A 19327-nucleotide genomic window follows, 5' to 3' on the forward strand; every position below is an offset into this window, starting at 1 on the left:
CCTTGGCTTTTTCCCTGCCCAAATAAATTTATTAAGGCCTTTCTGCCACTCAGTTAAATTGATCTCATTCTTCAAAATCGGTATCATTTGGAACAAAAAGAGAAACTTGGGTAGAATATTCATTTTTATCACTGCAATTCTTCCCATGAGGGATAATTGCAACTTTTCCCAATTCTTCAAGTCTCTCTGTACCCTAACCCACAACCTTTCATAATTATTTTTAAATAATTTTGCATTAGAAACAGATAGCATCACCCCCAAATATTTTACCTTATTAACAATTTCAAAACCCGTCAAATTAACCAAAGTCTGCTTCTCCCGACTAGTCATATTTTTAGGTAAAATTTTAGTCTTATTAACATTAATCTTAAAACCCGAAACCAAACCATAATTATGAATCAACTGTAATAATTTTACTACAGAATAAGTAGGTTGCGACAAAGTGATAACCAAGTCATCCGCAAAAGCTCTTAACTTATACTCTTTTTTATTAACTTCTATCCCTTTAATTTCCTGCGACTCTCAAATTTTGATCAACAGTATTTCCAGTGTTAAGACAAACAGCAACGGTGATAATGGGCAACCCTGTCTAGTACCTTTCTCTATTGTAAAAACCTCTGACAAGCCTCCATTAACGATAAGTTGTGCCGTTTGTTTTTGATATATTACCATAAGAGCTTGCAATATCTTTTCACCAAAATTCATCTCTTCCATTACTCTTAACATAAAATGCCAATTCAATTGATCAAAGGCTTTTTCAGCATCTAAAAATATCAGCCCTGCAGGAACTTGGTTGTTTTTATCTAAATATTCTAATAAATTAATAATTTGTCTGACATTATTTTTCATGTACCTTCCAGTTATGAACCCAGATTGATCTTTATGCACAAGGTAGTGCACAACCCTCATAAGCCTATTTACTAAGATTTTTACAAATATCTTATAATCCACATTTAAAAGAGATATAGGCCTATAATTCTTTGGTAAAGTAAGATCTTGATCTTCCTTTGGAATCAATGATATAAAAGCAGTACGCCATGAGGGAGGAATCTCTTGACCCTGTAAAATGCCATTAAAAAGATCACCTAATGGTTGAATCATCTCCTCCAATAAGGCTTTATAATAAACAGCTGTTAACCCATCCGTACCCGGTGCTTTCCCTGGTTTCAATTGTTGAATTGCTAGCGAAATTTCCTCCTTAGTAATTAAACCATTAACTTCATGTTTCTGATCCTCTGTCAATTTAGGGAAACTAACCTCGCTTAGATATTTATTTATCTCTAAAATTTGCACATTAGTAGATTTATATAATTTTTGATAATAATCCAAAAAAGATTTCTTAATCAGTTCCTTCTGAGAAACTAATTTACCCTTGTAATTTATTTTATCTATTGTTCTCTGTCTCTGTTTCTTTCTCAATTGATAAGCCAGCCATCTCCCTGGCTTGTTAGCATTACAGAATGTATTTTGTTTCATAAACAATAAATTGGTTGCAGCTTGATCTGCTAACAACATATTAAATTGTGTTCTTAACAACTTTAAGGATTCTTTAATACTTTCATCAGAAGGATTTAAAATCAAAGACTTTTCTTTTAATTTAATTTCATCTTCCAATTCTTTACGTTTCTGAATCTGTTTTTGCTTATGACAATTATTCATTTTTATCAAAATCCCACGCATAAATGCTTTCCCTGCATCCCATACCATTGACATTGAAGTCCCCTTATACATATTCAAAGCAAAATAATCCTTTAAACACTCCTTTAGTTTCTGAACATTTTTTTCTTGTCTAAATAAATTCTCATTCACCCTCCAGGATCTTCTCTCCTCTTTTTCTTGAGTCAACTCCATCCAAACTGGACTATGATCCGTCAAAGACCTAGGGAAAATCTTGACATTCTTTACTCTATTATATAAGTCCGTTGTAATCAAGAAGAAGTCAATTCTTGAGAAGGATTGGTGTCTATCTGAAAAGAAGGTAAAGTCTTTCTCCTCTTGATTACATTCCCGCCAATAGTCCCGTAATTCCCAGTCCTCTTTCATATCAAAAAAGGCTTTAGGTAATTTTGCCTGCTTAAGAAGAGGAGAGGAACCTTTTTTGTCCCTTTGTACATCTAAGACACCGTTCCAATCCCCCATTAGTACCACGGATCTGTAGTCCAGCAGATTTATTTTTTCATGTAAGAGTCTATAAAATTGTTCCTGTTGCTGATTTGGTGCATATAGTCCCACTATAAGTACTTTCTTACCATATAAGCCCAATTCAACCATCACATATCTCCCTTGGGGGTCAGACTCCACCAGACAAACTGGTAGATTTTGCTTAACATAGATAACAACTCCCCCCTTCTTCCCGGGAGCAGAAGATACGAAGTGAGATCCCAGACGGGCATTAACTAAATATTTCTGATCCTTAAGTAAAATATGAGTTTCCTGTAAGCAAATAACATCATTATTACGTTGCTTCAAATAATAAAAGATTTTTTTCCTTTTCTGAGGAGAATTCAATCCATTAACATTCCAGGTCAAAAACTTTGCCATCTCCCTTGGCCCGCAGCCTGGAGAAGACACCTTGGAGATCTGAAATTGCAACATGTGTTGCATGACTCTTGGGTCTTGCTCCTCCCACCGGCGGTGATACATTTCCAGGAGAAATCTCTTTGGCCTCTTTCTTACGTTGCTCCTTCTCTTTACGTTTATAAGCTGCACGAGTCATTCTCTGCTCTTTAACCTCCGTCTGGCGTTGCCATTCAGCTTGCAGCATCCCAGCAGAAACCAAACCTAATGCCTCAGACTGCTGCTCCGCCTCTTTGCCACTCAGGGATTTCTGAACAGGTAAAATTGAGCCTGCACCTAGGACTGAAGTATAGAATTCTCTAGCTTTATCAACCGTATTCAATCTATAACGTGTCCCCGCATGGCTCAGAACAATACCCATCGGGATTTCCCATCTAAATGGCATCGATCTAGCTTTAAGCTCATTAGCTAAGAAAGCAAAATCTTTCCTGCTTCTTAAAATTTTTGATGGGATTTCCTTTAGTATGATGACATCTTGGGCAGCTATCTGAAATCTTTTATTATAAAAGGCTTGTATGATCTCATTACGCAGAGACTTCTTCGTAAAATAAATCACCACATCTCTAGGCAAATTCTTCTGCTTAGCAATCCAAGAGTTAAGCCTGTACACTTTTTCAACTTCTCTGCGTAATTCTCCTTTGTCCATATCCAAAACCACAGCCAAATCAGTAAGGACCACCTCCATCAGATCTTGATTCATATCTTCCTTGAGGCCTCTAATCCTCAAGGCATATTCCATCTGCCTATACTGAAACATCAGAATATCTTCTTGTGAAGTCTCCACCTTCCTTTCCACATCTTGAATTTTATCATCAAAGGAATCAACTTTATCTTCAACTTCCTCGAGTCTTGCATTCAGCTTAACCACCACTGTAGCCAAACCTGAGACTGCTGCAAGTATATCTTGTCGCAAAATATTATTGTTATTTTCCAATTGATCCTTTATCCCACTTATCTCTTCTTTGAAGTCAGATTTAATTTCTGATTTAAGCTGTGTAGAAAATTGCTTCATTTCCTCTCTCATTTGAGCTACAGCCTCTCCCATTATACCTCTAACCTCTTGTGCTGAAAGTCCAGGCAAAGGAGGGGAGGGTGGTGGCTGTGCCGGTGGTGCATGTTTAAGTTGTTGTTGTGGTTGTGCAGTAGAAGTTATAGGGGAGGAAATCACCTTGGATGTTGTAGAAGGCGGCTGTCTCTTTGAAGCCATTTTAAATGACACAGTTCTCACTTCCCTTTCCCCCCCAAAAAAAAGAGATGAGGGGGAAAGAGAGAAAATTTTACTTTTAAAAGAGGCAGCAAAAACACTATAATCCTTGAAAATCCAGAGAAAAAAGACCAAGAAAAAAAAAATCAAAAAAGAGGATTCAATACCAAAAGCAAAAGTAAAGTCCAGTCCTTAAAAGGAGAAAGTGAAACAAAAGACAAGGGAAAAAAAACTCCGTCACTTTCAAAACGCCATCTTAATTCCTTCTCCACAGTAATAAAAAAAAGGAGAAATAATCAGAACTAAATAAAAAAAATAAACACCTAAATTATATAAGAAAAAATCCTTTAAACTGCTCTGTCCGTTTTTTAGGAATTACTCACCAACTCTCTATAAGCACGGAGATAGAAGCGGCAGTTTCTTTTGCTTCCTAGGAAGCAAAAACAGCTGGGAGGCGGAGACAGCAAGAGCTCCGAGGGAACACTCCTTTCACCCCCTCTAGAATTAAATCCAGAGAGGGTTCAGGGGTTCTACCTCTACTCTTGTACTCTCTGTCCCTTCCCTTTGCCCGGGAAGGGAATTCCGAGCCGCGGGCCAGCTGATGCGCGCTGCGCTCCGTGGCTCTGACACTTTCCCAGCTGGACGGCTAGAGGATAGCCGCCATCGCTGTCGCTCCGTACCGGAAGCCCCCCCAGAATTTTGATCCTGCCACAAGCCCAGCAGAGGAAAGCAGACTCTGCTCCTCTTCCTGCTGTAAACAGATTCATTCGGTTACGCAAATTTCTCTTTCCTTCTTTGCAACTCAGTTAGCTAGAACAGGCACAGGTTTGACGTGCCTGAGCTAGAAAGATGTGTGCCCTCAGTTAAGAATAGAACAGAACAGAACAGAATAACAGAGTTGGAAGGGACCTTGGAGGTCTTCTAGTCCAACCCCCTGCTCAGGCAGGAAACCCTATACCATTTCAGACAAATGGCTGTCCAGTCTCTTCTTAAAAACTTCCAGTGTTGGAGCATTCACCGCTTCTGGAGGCAGGTGGTTCACTGCTTAATTGTTCTCACTGTCTGGAAATTTCTCCTTAATTCTAGGTTGCTTTTCTCCTTGATTAGTTTTGATGGGTCATATACAGGTAATCCTCTAGTTACGCCACAGCTGAGCCCCAAATTTCTCTTGTGAAGTGAGGCATACGTTAAGTGAGCTTTGCCCCATTTGATGATCTTTCTCACCTCGGTTTTTAAGTGAATCATTGCCGTTGATAAGTTAGTCCCTCGGCCGTTAAGTGGATCCGGCTTCCCCAGTTGATTTTGCTTGTCGGAAAGTCGCAAAAAGGGATCGGGTGACCTTGGGATCCAGCGACGGTCAGAAATAGGAGTCCGTTGCCAAGCGTCTGAATTTTGATCACGGGACCCTGGGGACACTGCAACGGTCATTCAGTGTGAAAAATGTTCCTAAATCCCTTTTCCCGGTGCTGTTCTAACTTCATACTGCACTGTTATAAGTCGGGGACTATCTCTGCTCCCTCTTTTGTGCTGACTAAGTGGGCTGAACTCCCTCGCCGTGTGTGGCATGATGTCTCCCCTTTGCAACACGGAAAAAACTAACCGGGCCGTTTGATGGGGCCAATCCGTGCCTTGGCCATCGCTTCCTGTTTGAGGTGTGTCCATTCAGGGTTCATTTTCCCTGGAAAGAACCAATTGGTGTTCCTGTCTGGTCCGTTTATTGTTAGGAAGAAAGGCCGTTCCCACCTCAAAACTGTCCCTGCCCCACTGCTCCGGACAGAGGGGTCCTTACTCCCCCGATGCAGGATGGGCACCTCTGCCCACGAAGGCACTCAACCACCTTCAGAGGAGTGGAACGTGATCTTTGCCCACTGCCTGGACCCTGGAGGAGTCCCGGATCTGCCTGCTTGTCCCATAGCTGTTGCGACAGCCACATAGGTGGTCTGCAGACTTTGAGGGTCTGTGAGGGTGAATATCACGGCCCCATCAGAGGCCAGGTCTGAGGAGGAGGAGATGGAGCCAGGGCCAGTGCAGGGGGATGGTGCAATCTTTATGACTCAGGAGAAACGACTTGAGGACGAGGCAGGCGCAGGTCCCTCAACCCTCGGAAGAGTAGGCAGGGGGGAAGAGAGGGCGCAGGCTGATCGAGGAAGGCAGAGTCAACCCACGGCACCCTGGCTATTCGGGAGGAGGGTTCCCAGCTCCTCCTCACAAGGTTCACCTGGAGAGTAATGTTTAAGGAGGCGCAGTGAAGAGGGACTTTTGCCAGGAACAAGTGTTTGTCTTCAGATCACAGTCCTTTTCGCCTTGCTTTAAGAACTGCTTTCACTCTGTGTGTCAACGACGGCTTTTGCCTTGCTGTGAGGGCTGTTCTTGGCTTGCCCTGGCCCTGACGATTCTCCCTTCAGACCTGCTTTGCCTTGGGCCCCGTCTTGCTTTGAGAAGGGCTCTTTGCCTTTTGGGTTGAACTGGGCCCTTGTGGTGTGAATTGCCTTTGCCTTTTGTTTCACTGTGCCCCTTTTGGAAGTTGCTCCTTGTCTTGCACCTTTGCCGTGCTCTGAGGACTGCCCTTGCCGTATGCCTGGAACTCTGCCTTCGGGCCTTGCTGGATAATCTATAGCAGTGGTTCTCAACCTTCCTAATGCCGCGACCCTTTAATACAGTTCCTCATGTTGTGGTAAACCCCAAGCCTAAGGGCTCTCCAAGCACGCAATGATGCTGCCTGCTCACCCACCGCGCTCGGGGCTCAGCGCTCCTCGTCTGTCCTCGCCCCACTTCCGAAGGTCGCCGACCTGCCCAGCTCCAGCTGACCGGGGAGGGGGGGCAGGAAAGCCGCTCCGCCGGCTCCACCCAGCCTGGGTGGAGAAGCGCCCAGGCAGGGAGACAGAGAGAGAAGCCAAGAGGGCAACAGCACCGGCAGAGCTTAGTTCAGCCTCCTCCGCGGACAGGGCTGCGAAGCAACGCAGCCTCCCTTAGGAGATGCTCAACGTAAACGAATCCGGCGCTGCAACGGCCCCCAGCTCGAAGCTGTGCGGAGACGGATAGAGGAGCAGTGTCTCGCTTTCTAAGACCATCGGAAATATGTCTTTTCTGATGGTCTTAGGCGACCCCTGTGAAAGGGTCGTTTGACCCCCCAAGGGGTCGCGACTCCTCGGGTTGAGAACCGCTGATCTATTGGCTGTTGGTTGGGGGACTGTCTAGTCAGTGGAGGGCCATTTGTTTAACCTTCCCAACAGACATAAAGAACTCTCTGGAGGGCTGCCTGGTGTTGCCCACCTGGGTCCTCACAGTGAAGGTATCCCCTTCCCCAAACTCTTTACATGGGTGGATTTGGGGAGCAGGTAAGTGGCACTTGCTGGTTAGTGTGTGGGGTGTAGGCTGTGCGGACTTCTCCAGTGGCCCTTCTGCTGCCCAAAGCATCTGGAGGTCTGTGAGAGACACACCCCTTCCCCAAACTCTTTATCGGTGTGGCCTGGAGTGCACCCAATGGCGCTTTTTTGGAACAGCTTCCTAAGAATTGTTGGAGAGGGGGACATTCCTGGTTCAGGGAGGGACATGCACTGTCTCCTCCCCTCTTGGTTTCTCTGCCTCCTCCAAGTGGTTCTTTTCTCTTGCAGGAGCAACACGCAGGAGCTGAGCCTGGCCATGGCTGAAAACATTGTGGAGACCCCAGCCCTGGGCCGCCCCTTCCAGCTGGGGATGCTGTACGACTGCCGCACGGATGTGCTCATCCCAGGTAGGAGCTGGAGGAGAGTCCAAAGGGTAGGCAGCCCCTGCAGGATCTCTAGAGGGGGGCAGAAGGGCAACGCCATCGATTCTCCGGCACAGCACAGGGTCACTTCAGGCCTCGGCTCCTGGATCTACAGCCTGCTGATAACGGCTATCTGGGTAGGACCTGCCTGGAATGCGTATCCAACCCTTTGGACAGGCACACAGCAACTTTCCTCGGCTCAAAAGAAACTCTCTGAAATGCTTTGGAAAATGATTACAAAAGGAGTTGAGGTCCTACCCGGGATAGTGAAGTGAGGGATATTAATTTTAAAGTTGTGGTGTTGGTGCTTTTCTGGGGGGGGGGGAGGTCTGAACACAGAAGGCCCCTCTGAACCCCTGATGAAAAACATGATTTCTCCAGGGAGTTGGAAATCTTTCTTGAAATCAACAGGTATATAGAAGTTCCCATTCCTCTCTACTCAGTCAAAAGCTTTTTGAGTTTCTGGTAGTTTGCAAAACTGCTGGGTGATGACCAGGCAGAACAAATGAGGTCACCATCCAGGAAAAATGATATCTCTATTGTCTCAGCATTCTGGGGCTTCTCTAGGCGTTTCTAAGGTCTCATTTCACGTTTATCTTCCTGTTGTCTCTTGTTCCGTGCAGGCGTCACCCTTTGGGACTACAGCTCTCTGCAGAAAGACCTGACCATCAAGCCTCAGCCCAAGACGGAATCGGAAATCATTGCGTCCGACAGCATTGATGACAAGGCCTCCGCCCTGGACATTTCAGGATCCCTCAAGGCCAGTTTCCTGGCAGGGCTGGTTGAAGTGGGAGGGTCAGCTAAGTATCTTCATGATACCAAGAAGTCCAAGCAACAGGCCAGAATCACCGTTCAGTACAAAACCACCACCAGGTATGAGCAGCTGACAATGAGCCATCTCGGAATCCAGAACGTTTCCCATCCAGGAGTCTTTGAGCATGGGACAGCCACTCATGTGGCACCGCCATCCTCTATGGAGCCCAGGCTTTCTTCGTCTTTGACCAAGAAGTTTCTTCAACAGAGATGATAAAAAATATAGACGGAAGTCTCCGGGTTACAGTCACGAAGGAAATATCTATCGGAGGAGGAGCAGAGGTCAAATACAATGATGAGGACAAAGAGAATGCTCTGAAGTTCAGGTGCAAGTTCCATGGAGATTTTTCTCTGGAGAAAAATCCAGTCACTTTCCAAGATGCCATGAAAGTTTACGAAACTCTACCGAAAATGTTAGGGAAAGATGGGGAGAAGGCTGTTCCTGTGCGGGTCTGGCTCTACCCGCTGACCAAGCTCGACACCAAAGCAGCTAAGATGGTCCGTGAGATCAGCCTAGAATTGGTCTTTGATGCTGAGAAAATCTTGGAGGAACTCAACGAAATCCAGATGCAAAGCAATGATCTAGCCAACGATCCCATTGCCGAGACCTTCCCTGAGATCAAAGAGAAGATCCAGCAGTTCAAGGATCTGTGCAAGCAACATAGGCAAACTTTCCAGAAACAGCTGGCCAGAGTGTTACCTTCCATCCGGGGAGGAGGGCAGGAGGAAGGGACCCTGGTGGACATCTTGACGTCCATCTACCGGTCACCCTTCAATAGCCAAAGACTCCGTGAATTTCTAGACACCAAGAAAAGAGAAATTAACTTTGTCAAATCTTTTCTGACTATTTTAAATAAGATACAAATTATCTCATCTCAGAACAAGTTGGAAGAAATAGTTCTCGACCCTCAGAATGGATACGTGGTCTCCTTTATATTCACTTCTTTACACGAAGAGGAGCCATTTCTCTTGAGCTTACGGGACAAGCTTCAGGAGCGATTCTTGCAAGAATCAGCTAAGTCCACCAGATCCACTCCTGGGGTGAAGAAAGGCAAGGCCTGGTTTGAGGACCAGGAGAGGACCCACAATGCTCGCCAAGCGGCCAAATCCATGAAAGACTTTTTCACTGTCAACCAATCGAATGAGAAGGTCCGCTTTGTCGTGGCCTCACTCCCAGATATGGAGACCCCAGGAGCCTCCATTTACCTTTATGAAGACAGAAGCCTGGTCAGCAAGAATTTGAGTTGCCCTCAAAACCTCTCCCTTTGCAGATTACTGAACGGAGACATAACAGCATTCAGCTGAAGTTTCAGCCAGCTGAATATGGAAAGGCTGCCATCTCCAGCTATCTGGTAGAGTACAAGATTGCAGGGGAAGAAAAGTGGAAGACCGTGAGGACAGAGGACGCCCGGGAGATGTTCCTTTTGAAAAATCTGCCATCAAACACAGAGTACCAGTTCCAGTATGCTGCTTGTTGCAAGCTTGGATTTAGTAAATCCAGTGACCTGAGCCCACCCATAAAGACCTTTCCCACCAGCCCTCCTGAGACATTAAGAACGGTCACTGCAGCATCTTCTGTCATCTCTGTGGCCTGGATGAATCCCAGCATCATTGCCTCAGGAGTTGTGGTCAAGGAGTACAAAGTGGAGTACAGAATGGTAGAGGCTGGAGTTGGGAAGGACCAGTGGACTGGAAAAAGGACTGGGAGAAAAATAGAGTTTTACCCCATCGAAGGTCTGAAGCCCCAGACGGCATATAGAATACGGGTGTCAGCCGTGTGTGACAATGGAGCTCTGGGTGTCCCCAGTGAGGAGGTGGAAGTCTCCACATCACTGGAGGAAGAAGATACAGGCAACGTAGCCCACCAGTTCCTTCAGGGAAGCTCCCTGGTGGAGGACACACATCCGTTAGTGTTCGCCCTTCCTCTGAAGAAAGTCCCCTCAGATGCCTCCAGCTCCTGTCTCATATACCAGCTTGGAAAGGAGAACCCAAAAGTGCCCAACAAAGTGATCCTGATGATGGGAGCAACATGGTCTGGGAAAACCACACTGCTCAACGGGATGATCAATTATATTCTGGGCGTCCAGTGGGGAGATAATTTCAGATTCAAACTGATTCACGAAACCACTCCGAGAAGCGAAGCTGGAAGCAGGACGTCTGAAGTCACTGTCTTTGTGGTGCACCATCAGGAGGGTTTCCGGATTCCCTATTCTCTCACAATCATTGACACTCCAGGATTTGGAGGCAGAAGAGACGCAGAGCAAGACAAACTGGTTGAGAAGCAGCTCCGAGAATTTTTCTCCGCCCCAGGGGGCATTGACCACGTTAATGCCATTTGCTTGGTGGCCCAGGCCTTGCTTCCCTATTCAATTCATGCCCAGAAATGTGTCTTTGATTCCATGCTCTCCTTGTTGGGAAAAGACGTGAAGGATAACGTCCAGCTCCTGATCACCTTTGCTGATGGGGGAATCCCACCTGTCCTGGAGGCCCTCAAGGAGGCTGACCTGCCTTGTGATCGGGACAAGTCGGGAACCCCTCTGCACTTCAGATTCAACCATTCAAGCCTCTTTACTCACGAAGAAAGTGGAGGAAGCCATAATGCTGCTGCTGAAATATACTGGAAAATGAGCACCAACAGCATGAAGAACTTATTTGACTCGTTAAAGAGGCTGGAAAGGAAAAGCTTAGCCTTGACCATGGAGATTCTCAAGGAACGTCTGGAGATGGAAGCTGCTCTTAGAAGACCTCCCTCTCTTAAGGTTGAACTAGTCAAACCAAATAGTTTCCAGATCAGGATTGATCCAGTCACCATTGGGAAGCCTTCAGTCTCCTGGTACCAGGTAGAATATCGGATTGCAGGGCAAAATTGGAAGAGTCTCCCTACTGAAAGCACTAAAGATCAATTCACCCTGGAGGATGTCCAACTAAATCTTCAGTTCCAATTCCGATGTGCAGCTGTGACTGAATTTGGGCTCGGTCAATGGAGCGAGGAGATCACTTGCATCTATCCAAATTACCTGCAGAGGTAATTTGACACCTTCTTTGGAGGAAGAGGGGAGGACGAGGAGGAGCACGAGGAGGCAGTAGAATAGGCTGATACCAGTTTTGGGTGCTCCATCACTGGAGATTTTGAAGATTTTTGGCATTTGCAGCAAAGAAACTCCAGGGAAATTCTTTTACCAAGAGTTTAAGTTTCCTGATAGATCCATATAGGCCAGTGGTTCTCAACCTGTGGGTCGGGACCCCATTTGGGGTCGAACGACCATTTCACGGGGGTCGCCAAACAACACAGTCCGCCATTTTCCCCCCTTTTCCTTAGCTGTGCTACTCCCTTTTATTCTATTGGCTTTGGAAAGCCAATAGAATAGACTCTCTTGAATAGAGTCTAATTCTATTGGCTTTCCAAAGCCAATAGGAATTGTCCAGGCTGTCTCTGCACTGCTGAGCCCGCCAAAATTCCCATTCTGCAAATGGTGCTGCACCAGTTGAGTAATCCTCAACTTACGACCGGTTGAGTAGTCCTCGACCTACAGCCGGTTGGGGGTCGCGGCATTAAAAAGGTTGAGAACCACTGATATAGGCACAGTAGAAGCAAAGCTAGTTTTCAGGTTTTGCCATTAAAAACAGCACAGCAATAATCCCCCCTTTCCTCCCCGGGCCACCCATTGTCCGTTGTCCACCAATCCAGTTCAGTCATTGTTTTGGGAAACACCTTAAGGTGCTAAAAACTTTCTCAGGCCACAACCCGTGCACATACATTCCTCATTCCCCTCCCAGCCACCCATCAATTCCAATCATCCCCTTCCGCCCTCCCTAGTTTTTGTTGTCTGGTGGTGAGTAAGGTTTGCAAAGCAGGTCAGCCATGATGCACGAGGCCACGGGAGCCGAGCGGGAGAGACTAGTCTCTGACCTGATGGAGACAGTGCCGGTGGCCGAGGGCCGTTTTGGAGAATGGAGGGAGCGACTACAAGCGTGAGGTCCATCCTGTGGGATGTCTTAGACAGGAACAGGGCTGAGTGGGAAGACCACTCGGGGAACCTGCTGGAGGGGGGGGGGCATATCTGATCCAAGTCAGGTCCTTTTTTAATCCCCCTCCATTTCTTGCTTGACTTCTGGGTGAGGTGAGTTCTTAGCATCCTGAGCAACGCAGCCTCTCCTTTGGCTGATTCTGTTTTGCTTTTCACGCAGAAATCTCAGGTTATCTGCTGTGCGGCTGGTCTGCATATGACTGTACGCATCAAAGGTAAAGTCTTGGGTCCTGGGGTTCAGGTGGGGTGGGGTGGAAGCTACTGTTCTGGGTGGGGGGGACAGGCTATGACGGTCGTACACTGCTGACCAGTCCCCTTCTTTTCTCTTCTCCCCTTTGGGTTGTAGGGTCTGAACAGAGGATCATCCTTGTGGGCAAAAGCGGAAATGGGATAAGTGCAACGGGAAACACAATTCTGGGAAGCAACGTCTTTAAAAGTTACTTTTCAATGGAATCAATAACAAAAGCATGTCAAAAAGAGGACACACAGCGAAACGACAGGATGGTTGTGGTTGTTGATACGCCTGGCTTTCTCGGTCCCAGTCTTCCACCCAACTACGTTGTTGCAGAAGTGAGGAAGTGCGTGAAGTTTTGCTCCCCGGGTCCCCACGTCATTCTGCATGTGACGCGTATTGGTCGTTTCTCTCAGGAGGAGGAGCAGGTGTCTCAGCTGATCAAAGAGATTTTTGGCCTTAAAGCCAAAAATTACATCATCCTTTTGTTCACCCGCAAAGACTATCTGGAAAGTGAATCTATTGAAAATTTCATATCTGCCCAAGATAAAAAACTGCAGCAATATGCTGCTGAATGTGGGAACCGGTTCCTGGCTTTCAACAACAGGGCCGAAGGGGCGGAACGAGAGGCTCAGGTGGCCGAACTGATGACCATGATTGATCGTCTGGTGGAAACGAACAGAAATGCTCCTTATTACACGGAAGAGATGATGAGCTTCAACAAAAGACGCAAGTTCTGATTTCCCCCCCCCTTTCCAACAGAGGCCAGAAAGTCTCTTTAATTGAGCCTCGGCTCCCAAGGTGGCAACTCTGCCAAACCCCACAGCCCTTCCGTTCTGGGTTCTAATCCAGCCCTTGCCATGTGACCTCTCAAGAACCCAAGCCAGAGATTCGTGGCTGAGTTCCACTCAGCTGATTCCTTCTCTCCAGAACCCGCTTCCTCCCCCTGACAGGACTTTTTTCAAGGGCACGGGAAGATCCTGCCCACCCGTCCTAGGATCAGTAGGTCCCACAGCCGAATTTTCTCCCATCCTGGACCCATGTCCCTTAGGGAGGACCAGGTCTTTGGGGCTTCCCACCTGTCTGTCCTTCGAGGTAGACCAGGCCGGGAAGCCAACAACACAAGAAATGTTAGAGCTCAACTTTACGGGGAGAGCAGGAGAATCTGGAGAGCATCTCCCCTTCACTCCTTCTGGCACCAAAGAGCATCAAACCAGGGCAGCCTTGAGCTTCTTTCTCGCCCCTTCCTGTTTTCCTGGAGTGAATTCGTCTTTTCCTGATAGCTGCCACATATTTTCTGCAAGGCTGAGTGTACTCCTCTACATCAGGGGTCTCCAAATCATGGGCTGTGGACTGATACCAATCTATGGTCCACCAGGAACTGGACTGCGCAAGTGGCCAAAGCCCCATTCCTGCATAGGTGGGATCCAGACAGCATGTGAAATCAGGGCCCCCTGCTCCATGGAAAAACCGCCTTCCACGGAACTGGTCCCTGGTGTCCAAAAGGTTGGGGGGCACTGCTCTACACCACCTTCTAGAGGCAACACCTGGACTCACTAGGGCAGTCATGACTGTTTCAATCAGAGACCTTCTTATTAAATCTCTTTCCTTACAAAAGTTTGTTTGTTTGTGTGTGTGTGTGTGTGTGTGTCAGGGGGACTAATGAACTTCAGCCTAACCAGCTCTGTCTGCAATGTGATCCAAAGGCAGAGAACGGGGATGTTGTCCAATCGTCCTGGAGAGAGGGGGACATGGAATTCGTGTCAGATTATACTCGAGGGATGGAGCAGAACGCAGGGTATCCCCCGTAGCTTTTCACACTGGCTCCAGGAAGGGGGTCTGAGGAAATCAGGCTCCTGCTGGGTCCTTCCCATTTCTTAGTGTCCGTCAGCTCCACTCCAGATGCTTCTCTTCGCCGACTTGCTTCTGGTCTCCTGGTCAAGCAAGAGGAAGAAGGACACATGCCCAGCAGCCAAATTTGCAGCAGGACGTTCGGATTTGTCAACCTCTTCTCCAAAGCCCCTGAAGGCCGGACAAGAAGCAACGGATGGAAACTAACCAAAGAGAGAAGCAACCTGGAACTAAGGAGAAACTTCCTGACAGAACAATTAATCAGTGGCATGACCTGCCTCCAGAAGTGTTAGATGGATAGATGGATGGAAGAGGGGAAAGATATATATGGTGGAAGGGAGGGAAGAAGGAAGAAAGGTGTGGGGAGGGAGGGATGGAAGAAAGGAAGGAGACGGGAGGGAGGAAATATGAGGGATGGGTAGATGGGAATGAGATATATGATGGGAGGAAGGAAGGAGAGGGACGGAGGGAGGGAGATAAATGGGGGAGGGGGGAGGAAAGAAGGGAGATATATGGGGAAGGAAGGAGGGATGGGGAGGGAGGGATGGGGCATGCTGGGAGTTGAAGTCTATCCATTTTCAAGTTCCCAAGGATGAGAAACAGCCAGAGGGAGGGAGGGAGAGAGAGAGATCAGAGCTTCTCAACATACTGGCTGGGGCATGCTTGGGAGTTGAAGTCCACCCATTTTCAAATGGCCAAGATTGAGAAATGGCTGTCTGGCAGGCTGGCTGGATTGCAAAGATGAATGGATGGATGAATGGAGGGAGAGAGAGAAAGAGATCAGAGCTTCTCAACATGCTGGCTGGGGCATGCTGGGAGTTGAAATCCACCCATTTTCAAGTTCCCAAGGATGAGAAACAGCTAGCCTTTAGTATATGTAAATAAATACGTTTAACATTCAGACTTACTTTTGCCATCATCCAGAAAGAAAAAAAAAACACAAAATAGTCAGGAGCACAGGAACACCTTGAGGTAAAATTGCACAGCAGCAGTCCAGGTGAAGTCGGAGAGACTAACACAAACTTGTTGTCTTTTACATGTGCATATATAAATAATATTTAATGTTCAAACTTACAAGAGTCTTTGTCATCCAGAAAGGAGAAAACACAAGACAGTAGGGAACACAGGAAGATCCTGAGGTAAATTAAACAGCAGTCAGAACACAGAGAAGAAAAAAGGTGGCGGGGGGAGGGAAACGCCCCCTTTATATTAAGGCAACCAATCAGTGTAGCACGCCTTTTGCATGAGCAGACAAGACAGTGGGGAACACAGGAAGATCCTGAGGTAAATTAAACAGCAGGCAGAACACAAAGAAGAAAAAAGGCTGGGGGGGGAGGGAAACGCCCCCTTTATAATTAAGGCAAACAATCAGAGCGCAGATCACCTCGTGCATGAACAGACAAGATAGTGGGAAGATTCTGAGGTAAATTAAACAGCAGTCAGAACACAGAGAAGAAAAAAGGGGGCGGGGGGGGAGAGAAACGCCCCCTTTATAATTAAGGCAACCAATCACAGTGTAGCGCGCCTTTTGCATGAGCAGACAAGACAGTGGGGAACACAGGAAGATCCTGAGGGAAATTAAACAGTAGGTAGAACACAAAGAAGAAAAAAGGCTGGGGGGGAGGGAAACGCCCCCTTTATAATTAAGGCAACCAATCAGAGCGCAGATCACCTCGTGCATGAACAGACAAGATAGTGGGAAGATTCTGAGGTAAATTAAACAGTAGGCAGGAGACAGAGAAGAAAAAAGGCGGGAAGAAACGAAAGCTGGATGGATGGGAAAGATGGAGGGTTGGAGGGAGAAAAAGAGATCAAAGCTACTCAGTGTACTGGCTGGGGAATTCTGGGAGTTGAAGTCCAGCCATCTTCAAGTGGCCACGGCTGAGAATCACCATCCCAGAGATTGCGAAGCTCTCGATGGGGGAGGAAATGATTTCCAGGCAATCCTGGCGGTGGAGTGTTTTGCCCCTGCCCCGTCCCCCCACCAGTCTGGCTGTTCTTTTCCACACCCCCAACACCCCTTTTATGAAAATGGAGACCTGGTGGTCAGCCAGAACCGGGAGCTGCCTTCAACCCCTCGTCCATTTTCTCTTCAGTGAAAGTGGCCAGGCTGGAGGTAAGTTCCTGGGGGGCGGGGGAGGGGAGAAAAGTTTTCTAGCTTCTGAGGTAAATGAAACAGTAGGCAGAACACAGAGAAGACAAAAGGCGGGAAGAAAGGAAAGCAGGATGGATGGGAAAGAGGGAGGGAGGGAGGGTGGGAGAAAAAAGATCAGAGCTTCTCAACACACTGGCTGGAGAATTCTGGGATTTGAAGTCCAGCCACTTGCAAGTTGCCAAGGATGAGAAACGGCTGGCTGGATGGATGGAAGGATTGTAAAGATGGATGGATTGTAAAGATGGATGGATTGGAAAAATGGATGGGTGGATGGATTGGGAAGGTGGATGGATGGATGGATTGGAAAGATAGATGGATAGATGGATTGGAAGGATGGATGGATGGATTGGAAAGGTGGATGGATGGATAGATGGATTGGAAAGGTGAATGGATGGATGGATTGGAAAGATGGATGGATGGATTGGAAAAATGGATGAATGGATGGATGGATTGGAAAGATGGAGGATTAGAAAGATGGATGGATGGATTGGAAAGATGGATGGGTGGATGGATTGGAAAGATGGATGGATGATGGATAGATTGGAAAGATGGATGCATGGATGAATGAATGGGTGGATGATGGATGGAGGGATGAATGATGGATGGATTGAAAAGATGGATGGACTGGAAAGGTGGATGGATGAATGGATAGATGGGTGATGGATGGATTGGAAAGATGGATGGATGATGGATTGGAAACATGGAGGGATGGAAGGGAGCGATGGAGTGAAAGAGATTTGAGCTTCCCAATATGTCGGCTGAAGGATTCGGAGAGTTGCAGTCCACCCATCTGCAAGTTGCAAAAGGATGAGAAACACCTTTGCATGGATGGACAGACGGACAGATGGAAGGAGAGATGGATGCATAGACGGGGGGGGGGGAATATGCGTAGATGCACGGAGTGAGACAGATCAGTGCTTCTCAACACACTGGCTGGGGCATACGGGGAAGCCAAGCTTGAGAAACGCCACCCTGGAGGCTGTGAATCTGTGGGGTGTTGGCCTCCCTGAATCTGTGTGTGTGTGTGTGTGTGTGTGTATTTCCACTAGCAGCCCCCCTCCCTCCCTCCCCCTTTATGAAGATGGAGAAGCAATCAACCAGCACCCGGAGTTGCCTTCCAACCCTGTGCATTTCCTCTTGAGAGAAAGCTAAAGTGGAAGTTAGACACAACCAGGTCCTCGCCCAGCCTGGATTCAGCCTCTTAGGCCGCAGCTGAAGAGAGAGGTGAAGGTAAGGGGTCCCAGGTGTGTGGGAGGGAGGAGCAGAGAGACCCTGGTTTGTGGGAGGGAGGAGCAGAGAGAGAGAGAGAGAGAGTCAGTGGGAGGAGAGAGGGAGAAGGCCAGGCTTCTTCAGAGGAGGGGGGGGGGAGAGTCTTGTGTGGTCAAGTCTCTCAGCCCCCAGTGGGACGGGGTGGGGGGAGTGGAAGAGCTCCTGTGGTGGCAAACCTCACCTCCCCACCCCCGCCAAGCCCACAGATTTTGGTCCTGCCCCCAGGAATTCCAGGTGGGGCCCTTCTTGTAAACAGATGCATTCCGATGCGCTCGATTTCTCTCTTTCCTTCTTTCCAGTTTTAGTCCAGAAGTCCCAAAAGCAGGGCTGGGAATTCCTTGTGTGCCTGGCCGCCTCTTCCAGGCGCCCGGCTTTTCCACCCAAAGCCTCTCCCGAACTTGGCTTAAGTTCAGAGAGGTTGGAAGCTCTCCAGGTAGGACTTCCTTCTTTTTTTTTTTTTTTTGCGGCGCAGAGGAAACAGCCTGCAATTTTGCAACGGGTGTCAAAACCGGCGACTTTTTTTTTTTTTTTGCAAACATTTTTATTTTCAACTTTACAATACATAACAATCTTACAACTACTTCAGATAAAAAATAAAACAAATTGATACACGCCACATTCGGCCTTGCCCACCCATTTCCCCCCAGACCGCATCCCACCTCAAACCAACTTACTTCTTTCCCTCTTTTTCTTCACTCACCCCCTCTCCTCCTTCACCTCCACCTTCCTACTTACTTCTCACCTTCTTCTCCTCCCTCTTGATGCGGTCCGGGGGGGGGGGAAATGCCCGAGCAGTTCCTCTCTCAAAATTAAAACATTAATATTATATACAATAAGACTATTTCTACTTTATCTGAACTACTTAAACTTCAACCCATCCACCCCCCACCCCCCTCCCCCCGACTTCCCAAAGCAAAATATAGGATTATACAAACATATTAAACATAATCTATTTAATCTTAAGGAAGACCTGGAGGAACGTTGTCCATGGGGTTGCGATGGGTCGGACACGACTTCGCAATTAACAACAACAACAACAACAACATTTAAGTTTACTAATTATACAATGAACAAAATCATAAAAACCCTTAACTCTCTTCAAACGTTAACATCATAACTTTATAAACAAAATCATTACTCATAGGATAAGTGAATCTTTGTAGTTCCATATTTCTTCTGAACCTATTCTATCCATCTTCTCCATACGTTAAAATATCTCTCTTGTGAACGGTCCTTTAAATAAGCAGAAATCTTAAGCCATGTCTGCTCAATTGGAAACCTTAAATCCCCATTCTTCTAAAGAAGGCAGAGTATCCTTCTTCCAATATTGACCTACCAGTAATCTTGCTGCTGTTATTAAATTCAACATTAAGATAGTTTCTTTAACATTAAAGTCCACGAAAATTCCCAAAAGAAACAATTGGGGAGTAAAAACTTAATCTTCCTTTTA

General features: G+C 47.0%; 3 protein-coding genes across 4 annotated transcripts in view; all 3 read left to right on the forward strand.

The window, feature by feature from the left end:
• LOC120317742 (verrucotoxin subunit beta-like) overlaps positions 1-19327 on the forward strand; it is a 37981-nt gene that overhangs the window by 8936 nt on the left and 9718 nt on the right. The window lies entirely within an intron of this gene.
• Positions 1-19327, forward strand: part of LOC120317691 — a 65094-nt gene that overhangs the window by 3175 nt on the left and 42592 nt on the right. For both annotated transcript variants that reach the window (XM_039364486.1, XM_039364514.1), the window contains exon 2: positions 7396-7514. In XM_039364486.1, coding sequence (XP_039220420.1) covers positions 7424-7514 — 91 coding nt within the window. In that variant the 5' untranslated portion in view covers positions 7396-7423. The remainder of the gene's footprint in view (positions 1-7395; positions 7515-19327) is intronic.
• Positions 7532-14219, forward strand: LOC120317758. The gene is made up of 3 exons (XM_039364602.1): positions 7532-11367; positions 12531-12585; positions 12717-14219. Exons 1-2 carry the CDS (start codon positions 9758-9760, stop codon positions 12568-12570), a joined length of 1650 nt encoding a protein of 549 aa, XP_039220536.1. The 5' UTR covers positions 7532-9757; the 3' UTR covers positions 12571-12585; positions 12717-14219.

The sequence above is a fragment of the Crotalus tigris genome, unplaced genomic scaffold, assembly GCF_016545835.1.
Source record: "Crotalus tigris isolate CLP2741 ecotype Arizona unplaced genomic scaffold, ASM1654583v1 scf7180000017592.2434428, whole genome shotgun sequence".
NCBI classification, from domain to species: domain Eukaryota; kingdom Metazoa; phylum Chordata; class Lepidosauria; order Squamata; family Viperidae; genus Crotalus; species Crotalus tigris.

Coding starts and splice junctions, on each gene's coding strand:
- LOC120317758 (XM_039364602.1), top strand. CDS start 9,758: ATGTTCCTTTTGAAAAATCTGCCATCAAACACAGAGTACCAGTTCCAG. Junction 11,368..12,530: donor TATCCAAATTACCTGCAGAG/GTAATTTGACAC, acceptor CTTTTCACGCAG/AAATCTCAGGTTATCTGCTG.